Below are 9,035 nucleotides of genomic sequence, written 5' to 3' on the forward strand. Positions count from 1 at the left end.
CACATTCACACTGGGTGTCTCTCAGAAATGAGATTCTTCTGTGTAGGTAAATATGTCTAATGGAAGCTGTAATGAAAACTAATGTATAATGCAGCATGAAAATCACAGAGTGAGCTAATGAATTCACACAAATGCAAAGCAAACCAAAGATAGGTGGCCAATTTAGTGAGCATGGATCTAATTCTGGATTTCACCCTAATCAAAAAAGATGTAATTAATTAATCAGATAATTCACTGCCACGCATGGCAGGACACACATCTGTGCAGCAGTAATGGGGAGGGAGAGAGACAGGCTGAGCCGTGCAGCACTGGTACTTCCCTGTAGCCGGCTCGTCAACAGTGTTGGAATCCAGTGCAGCTTTAAAAAAAAAAAAAAAAAGAAGGGTCCCAGACGCTGCAATAACCTCTCCTGTACTGTATGTGTGCTCTTAGCATGTGAGTGCAGTGCAGTGGGTCGAAGGGAAGGAGAGATCTGAGGCTGTTTGAGGTAACGGAGATGACATGAGGGAGGAAGCGCCTGTACAAGACAAACATAAACTGTGCCACTTCATCTGAAAACAATGGGGGACAGGACACTGAGTGTGCTCTCATCCACATCTCCATTGTCTGCCTCCTCTTTTACTCCTCCTCCGAGCATGGAGCATAAGCGGGGTGAAAGGGGGGGAGGGAAGGAGGAGGGGGAGCAGCAGTGGGGGCAGTGGGGGTCTGGCTGTGTTCTTTCTCCTCTGTCTGTGTGCGAATGCACAGACGGTTCAGTAGTAATTTGATGTGTGTCCCCGGGGACATTTGATGGATTAAAGCTAAGCAGCTCCATTTCGCAGCACCACCTGATCTTCCACTGCCTGTGCCCCATATAAAGGCTGGCGTGATTGCTGATCTCAGCTAGTCTGACAGTCTCTCTCTCTCTCTCTCTCCCTCCTCTCTCTGTCTGTCTCCATCTCTTCTCTTCCTCACTGGTCCCTTAAGCCTGCTGCATCACAGGAGCTATCCAGTGCTGAACAGGATCGCTTTTATTTTTTATTTTTTTATTTTTCTGGGGGAAGCTGGGGGAGCCAGAGAGTATCACACAGCATTGCCGTCAGCCTTGTTCTCCACTGGTTTCCATGTTCTTTCTTATCTTATGTTTTTGGCCGCTGTCTTCATATTAACCACAAGGATTACCGTCAAGCCAGCTCTGCTTGTGTGCTTCCTCAAAGGGTCTTTTATTTTCTCTCATGCGTTTTTCTCAGCTCTGTGTTTTTATCCATTGAAACATGCCCCGCTCATTTTTGGTGAAGAAGATCAAGCTTGATGATTTCTCTTCGTCCAATGTGGCCACCTCCAATCATCATCACCACCTGGACGACTCGTTCACTTTTGCACGCTCCATCACAGACTCGGTGACCAGCCTTGGGGTTCGTCTCAGTGAGAATGGTGAGTTAACATGCCTCCAGTCTGAGCCGCTCTAGTTAAAGATGTGCTAGCACTCCTGCCCGTAAACAGCTCTGGAGCTGCCTTCAGCATGCCTGACATTTCCACACTTAGAACAGATGGTATCCTCCTTTGTTTTTATTTTTTTGTTTATTTGCTGGGGGAGATTTTGGAGTCAGCCAATAACATGCTTGTAGTATGTAAATTAATGTGAGAAGTGATACGCAGCCTGCTGATTTTTGCACCAATATCCTAAATAATCCTCTCTAGCGGCACCCCACCCCCATTACAGTGCTCCCAGACTTTTGTTTTTTTTGACTTCAGTGAAGGGCAGGCACAATTCAGGTCACAGCCGCGGATTAGTTTATGTAAATAGGGAACAAAACGTGTGTCTAATCAGGAGAAGCTCCAGTTACGTATTTGTATGACTGCACCAGCAGTGTGGTGGATGCACGCACATAAGACGATATCTGGACATCATGTGGACTAAAAAATTCATGAATATGAGAGATGAGTATCGGATGATACATTTGTCCTTAGCTGTTATTGTCCTTGAGTTCCCATCACGGTCCGATCCTCCCTTGCCCCCCTCTTCCCATCCAAATGGAGCATGCACAGTCTCCCCACCCCCATCGCTCCACTACATCTTTCTCTTCCTTCCGGGCATTTGAAAACTAGCAGGGGTTAGAGTTTCAGCCGTGCAGGCCTATCGCCGCCACAAGAGACCTCAACACACTGTACAGTAGAGCCAGGAGGGAGGTGGGGAGCTGGGCTGAAGGGGTAGTGATGGGAAGGAGAAAAAGGAGACAAAAATGCTTGGGGCAGCAATGAGGCTGATCACGTGACAAGAGGTTGTACAGTAAACACGAAGAAAGGCACATAGCTGCACTGTGGTCAACACACCAACCGGCCACACTAAGCTCCAGTCGGAGCGGAGAGGCGACCTTCACTTTCACGGTGTGCTTTAAGCTCGTCGCTTCCATTTTGTGGCCACGTTTAGAGGGCCATATGTGAGTCTTTGTTGTGATTTCTTAGAATGTTTTCACAGTGAGAGAGGCGTCACAGTGCTCAGTTAATGCTGTGATGATACCCACCTGTTATTCAACCATGTCAGTAACAAGGTGAAATTTAAAGGGACTGAGATTAGAGGATTTAATAAACATGTGATTTGTGGCAAAGGAGACTGAACAGGTTTGCAAAACTAAAAATAACTAACTGGTTTAACTCTAAATAATTATGACAATAAAATGATATATTTAGCAAGCAGCTTGTACTGAAAGTCATTTAGTTTCCCTGCTTCAGGATTTCATAGAACTATTTAAGAACCCATCTGGATAATTTCTGTCACTCTCTATTGTTCTTGAATCTATTGTTCAACACCGTGAAAAATAAGCATTATAATAAAAGCAAAGAAAAGAACAATAAAGCTCTACTCTGATGTCGACAAAAGCTGTTTAATTTGAACAAAAGAATTGTGTTTTTCACGCCAAGGTAAAATAAAAGAATTCACAGCGTGGCTGAAACACCTAACATCAGCACTTCTGCCGTGCCAGCAGATTTTCTTTTCCCCCCATTGTGGAGACATTTGACTTGAGTGTCTGTCGAACAACAAAGAGGGGTGGCTGAGAGGGTCCATTAATTACATGCTTGCTTTGCATTACAGAAATGAGCCTATGAGCTGTAAAGGCTGATACAGCGCGGGTCCTAAATGATGAGCTGCGTGTCTGACCTTGGGTAACTGAAACATAGTAAACACATGTGCAGCATAGTCTGTTTTGCTGATAAAATAAAATCTCTAAAAAATAAAGAGCATGCTGTCGTACATAGTGCAAAGACCACTCGGCTGAAATCACAACAGTTTATAGTGTGGCTGTAAAACAGGTGGATTGTTGAAGCAGCAGGATTCGTGCATTTAACTATAAGAATTCAGTCTTAAAATAGATTGTATTAAGTCTTTTTTTCATCATTTTAAAATGAAGGTTTTTTGTCTCTCTCTGACAAACGTTGTCTGTTTAAAACAGTGAAGTCCTGCAGTGCAGCATAATAATGTGTGCCTAGGCCTGGTGTTTCCTTGTCCCCAGTGTCATGGTCATGTCTTTGACAAAGTGGGTGTGTGAACTGAAACCCTCTGGAATAGAGACGATGTAGTAAGAGAGCACTTCAACTGATTTCTTACGGCTTGTTTCTTGAAGGTACTTCAGCGTGCTCGCTGCTGTAGACAGGTGACCCTCTTCACAAACAATGTGCATGATGCCATGTCTCACACTATCAGTCCTCCAGCACGCTGTGCTCAATAAACTATTATTATGTGTCGCAGACACTTGATCTGTTCCTTGCGTTATTTCTATCTTCTCCAGCACTCGACAGTTCTAACAGCTGCACTATTTTACAGATGATAGCCTATTGATCAGTTCAAAACTTTGAATTTCATTAAAACGCAGTCAATATCTAATTTCCACTGCTTGCTGCACAGTGCTTAGGAATAGCTTTTTTTCCTGCAGTTGTGCACTATTTGTCTCACCAAAGGATTTTCACTACATTTTATATTTACACTCATATTTTTAACTACAGAATATCAACCCTGGAGGTAAAATGCATTTAGCATGTATCCAGCTCTTGAGATTCACAGCATAGGAATATATCAAGTTCTGTTTGGATGCATTTAGCTGCCAGCAAGCCTTTTAGCTCTTCTGGCACTGAGCTGCTTCGGTGGGAAACGAAAGACATGAATGATGCCAACAAAAATATATCTCTCTGAAATCATGCTCTATACAGTTGGAGACATTTAAATCACTTATGGTGCTTTGTGCTTTGCTGCATCATGTTTACAGCTGCTTGAAGAAGTAGCAAAAATCCTACAGGATGTAAGCAGCAATGTAAGAAGTTAACATGCTCTACTACTTTGCAACAAAAAAACAAAAAAATTTCATGCATTAAAATATTTAATTCGGGGAATTTAGAGAGGAGACACGATTCTGTGTTTGGCGTCATATGTGCTTGCACTTGGAAAAAAAGGATGTCTAATCAATGAGTCTACTTTATTTAAGAGGGCTTTCAATATGCATCTTCCTGCATAGGAGACTTCTTTGATGAGCTATTATCCATCGCTCACTCTCAGTGTAAAATTGCAACCGTTCTAAATGCAGCTGAGCGCGTCAAGTTTCCCTGCATCACTGAACTATTGTTTGTGCAACCTGTGAGTTCTGGAAAAAATGCAATTAGCTCTGTGCTGACACTCACCATTTTGCAAAGGGCAATCATCCAACGTTATAATCATGTAATCACCAGCATGTCACTGTGTCCTTATCCATCACAACCCCTGGCCAACTGTGTCTGCGTGTGTCTCTTACCCAGGATACATCCAGGATTACATCACGCCATCTGTATACCAGGGGGAGAAGAAGATGGAGCACAAGCTGGCTTCGCCAGTGTCAGACCCCCTGTACACCCAGGTGAGCAGCGGAGAGGAGTACTGTGACCCCGACCTGAAGCACCCCGACAGCCCCCAATCTGGCATGACAGCCAGCGGCTTCTACAGTGGTGAATCGGAGGCCCTGGCCGAGGGTTACACCATGGATGCCTTCTTCATCTCTGATGGGCGCTCGAGGCGGAAGGGAGACGGGGAGAGTCGTGGAGAAGGGTCAAGAAGCAGCAGTGCCAACGGCGGGGCACAGGAGAGGGGAGCCGGCACAGCTCGCCACACCTGTAACGAGTGCGGCAAGACGTACGCCACCTCCTCCAACCTCAGCAGACACAAGCAGACGCACCGCAGCCTGGACAGCAAGATGGCCCGCAAGTGTCCCACCTGTGCTAAAGTGTACGTGTCCATGCCGGCGTTGGCCATGCACATCCTCACCCACGACCTCAAGCACAAGTGCGATGTGTGCAGCAAGGCCTTCAGCCGGCCGTGGCTGCTTCAAGGTCACATGCGCTCACACACGGGGGAGAAGCCCTTTGCCTGCGCCCATTGTGGCAAAGCCTTTGCTGACCGTTCAAACCTCCGCGCCCACATGCAAACACACTCTGCCTTCAAGCACTACAGATGCAAGCGCTGCAATAAGACCTTCGCTCTCAAGTCCTACCTGAACAAGCACTATGAGTCAGCTTGCTTCAAGGGCTCTGCAGACGAAGACGACTCTGGATCAGAAGACTAACCACAAGGAAGAAGCAAAATTTTGAACCCCTGTTGTAGGTTCACAACCAATAACCCTGTTCACTCTACCCTCCATGCCTTTTTTCTTCCCTTTTTTTAGAAAGCAATATTTTCACTGAGATTACGTGAAGAAACTCTAATGATTATGGCAAAGACAATTTCAAAAGATGCTGGATTTTTTCCCTGCACAGTAGCTAATCGTCCACAGAAACATACAATCAAACAACCTTCCCCCAAATAGAGACTGTAGATGATAGTTGTACACAATTCAGCAACATGTGCTCGCACGGATGTGGGAACATGTAAACGCATACGAACACACAGACACGCTTGCACATATATACACACACACAAACACACTCATGTACACACATACACAATTATATACGAGGCCTGGCATGTGAATTTTTATCAATGACTATAATGATATTGATATCAATAGTAATAATATTTAGATTCCTGATATTTTATAGGAAATAGTAATGAGAAAATGAAAAACAAAAACATAAAAAAGGACTAACAGTGTTCTTTTGTTTTTTTAGAGACAAAATGACCTCTTGTATTTTTATGCTGCTTTTTATTTGCTAAGAATTGAATTCTTTTGCAACTGCCAACATGAACTTTTTATGAAAATGTGAACTATGACAGTATTTGCAAAAAAGGGAGATCATTTTCAAAAGGTAAAAAGACAAACCCCTTTTTTCCACACCAATAGTTCAATTCAACGGATGTTATTTTTCTATTTGATTTTTCTAAATTTATTTTTTTGTGCTTCTTATCCCTTGTTGATGGAACGCATCTTTGTAACTGTGGGTATTCAAAAGAAAAACTCATTTAAATAAGCTATACAAGATCATAGGTCATCCAATTCAAATCTGCAAGAGCAGTGATTTTTAAAACGCTGGCCTGTTGAACAGGTTATCACACTCTACGTCTGATCAAATTCATAGTCTCACCCTGATGTGTACAGACTCGGACAAAAACACTGAGAGCCACACCAAATGATCTATCGTTATAAGTGCCATGCGCGGTCGTCTATAGCAATGAAAACTCTCGTTGTTCTTCCTCCACCATGGTGGCTTGCATAAACTCTGCTGCCTTTATGGTGCATCGTCCGGTCTTAATGAGCAATCTTCACCCAGTGTTTGAGGTGCTCCCCCCGCCCTCCGCCAGTGTTACCTCAGGGTGAAGGTATGGACTCAACACACCCTCAGTTACAAAGTGACAGTCAAATTATTCTGTTCGTCTGTTTTATACGTCGCTAAAAGCTCCGCCCACGGTTTAGATGCATACCATCTATTTATCATGTAAATACTTTATTTATCTACCTATTTATTTATTTATTGATTTACCTTATTTTGTGTATTTATCGAAGACTCACTTATTTATCATGTATTTATTTATTGTTTATAATTTAAAAAATGAACATCCATTGACCTTGTAAGATGCTGCTGATCTTCAAAGAAAATGTTTATATGCATGAAAACTGTAGAGAGTCCATGGGACTTAGTTTTTTAAAGAGGAACAATGTACAGTACCAGTGCTAGAACGACTTCCAACGAATGAATGCAGAATTATTATTTTTTTTTCGTGGCAATAACTTTAATGACACAGCAATTGACATGTATAACAATCACAGCTGTCTTGTTTGCAGTCGACTTAGGGCAATAAAAAGAAACAATGAAAACAAAATGCTAAAAAAAAAAAAAAAAAAAAAAAAAAAACTCTTGCAGTTTATCAAAAGTCTGCAGCCTCCTTGTGACCAGAGAGTTTGGGACCTTTTTGTCTTTAAATCTCAGGCAATAAATAATTCTCAGAAATGGCTGAGGTGGACAAAGATTTTGGCCATAAAACCATTAAAATAAATGAGTGAAATAATGTAGGTGTGATGTGGTTACACCAAGCTTGCTAAGGTGCGAAAGCAGTAATGATGGTGGTGAGTTAACAGTGAGTCCTAAATTGCTTAAGTGTTAATTTAACCAGGTAAGAATTTATCTTCTGGCAGTTTAAGGCTTGCTAGCTATGGTATTAAAAAATAATCTCATTTTAGTCACTAACATACATTTTTCAACGCAGTTAAATACACCACTGCTCCCAAATGTGTCTGTTCAATTTAAAACATCTCTCTGAGACATCACAAGGACAGCTGCGTGTATGTCTTAACCAGCACCAATGGAAATAATCTGGACGCGGCCCGCATTGGTGGAGAAAGTTTCCAAGACTGTTGTAATAAAACGACGCGCTGTAATGCACTTGCAACTCCCACATAATTCGTCCCTCCCCTCCCCGTCAGCCGTCCTCATCCTGTCCCAACTGCCTCTAAACAGACGCAGCGAGGATGAGATGTGCTGAAGTGGGATTGGCGGAGGGTGGCGGAGTGTGGGAGGATAACAGGTGTTTGCAGACAGACTGCAGATAGGGAGCGTAATTGAGTCGGTGAGCGACCTCCAAGGGGAAGGTCAGGCACCAGCAGGCAAATGCACTGTCAGCTATTTGCATATTCCAAATGGATGACACGATCGCAGTAATGCTGAGCTTGAACTAAAAAAACAACAACCAAAAAAAACAAAACAAAAAAACACAAAACGGGAGGAGAAAGGCGAGTAAAGAAGAGCTTCTGCTCTGTTCATCCATCCTCCCCTCCCCGTCTCACCATCATCCTGTCAATGGCCGCCTAAGTGCTACAGCTGAATCACTGCATGATAGCATCCAAACCACCTGTCTCCTGATTAACTTGCAGAACACACAGTTTGGCACGACGCTTGTATTATCAAACTAATGCAGAAATCATTACATCCAGCAGATTTCTTTTCTATACCTTTTATGTTTTACTGTGGGAGCCGGGTTTAATGTATCTTCAAAACCCGGGGAATGTGTTTTAATAAGCCAGATAAAAGCACTGAGATCATTAAAAACATCAATTGGAAATGTACGGTATCTGTAGGCTCGCAGCTAAAACTGGCAGTGTTACAAACCTCAGAGAATACACTAATTGCAGACAGAAAGGAGGCACAATTTGATCCCAAACGGCTGGATTTAGACGTAGGGAAACATTGTTCCTCTTTGATGATTTTGTAAATATACTTGTAAATATATCACAGCAATAATATGACAATGCATGTAGACATTTAATTGCTCTTTTTCTATTCATGTTGTCTTTTTTTTATGAAAAGAGAAGACAAATACAGGTACCAATTGCAGTCTGGGAGGCCACGCGAATCAGGGAGTGTCTTGATTAAAAAGCTATCTGTTGTAAGTTACAAACAAAACTTTCAAACTCTGTGTATTCTCAAAGATTTGATCATGTTAAGTATGATTTCTTTTTTTTTTTTTTTTTTTGGTTTTCTTTTTCTTTTTGTTCTTGTTTTCTTTTATTTATGTGCCCGGCTTGGCTGCGCAATGAAAAAGTGCCAAAAAGTATGATTTCCATGACAAAAGCCTTCAACATATGGTTGGCTGCTTGAAACCTTCC

General features: G+C 42.6%; 1 protein-coding gene across 1 annotated transcript; it reads left to right on the top strand.

Moving 5' to 3' along the window:
• Positions 1-997: 997 nt before the first annotated feature.
• Positions 998-5,756, top strand: scrt2 (scratch family zinc finger 2). Its single transcript, XM_084554239.1, has 2 exons — positions 998-1,413; positions 4,765-5,756. The coding sequence occupies exons 1-2, from the start codon at positions 1,254-1,256 to the stop codon at positions 5,562-5,564; spliced, it is 960 nt and encodes a 319-aa protein (XP_084410365.1). The 5' UTR covers positions 998-1,253; the 3' UTR covers positions 5,565-5,756.
• The last annotated feature ends 3,279 nt before the right edge of the window (positions 5,757-9,035 follow it).

The sequence above is a fragment of the Chelon labrosus genome, assembly GCF_963514085.1.
Source record: "Chelon labrosus genome assembly, chromosome: 10".
Lineage (NCBI taxonomy): Eukaryota > Metazoa > Chordata > Actinopteri > Mugiliformes > Mugilidae > Chelon > Chelon labrosus.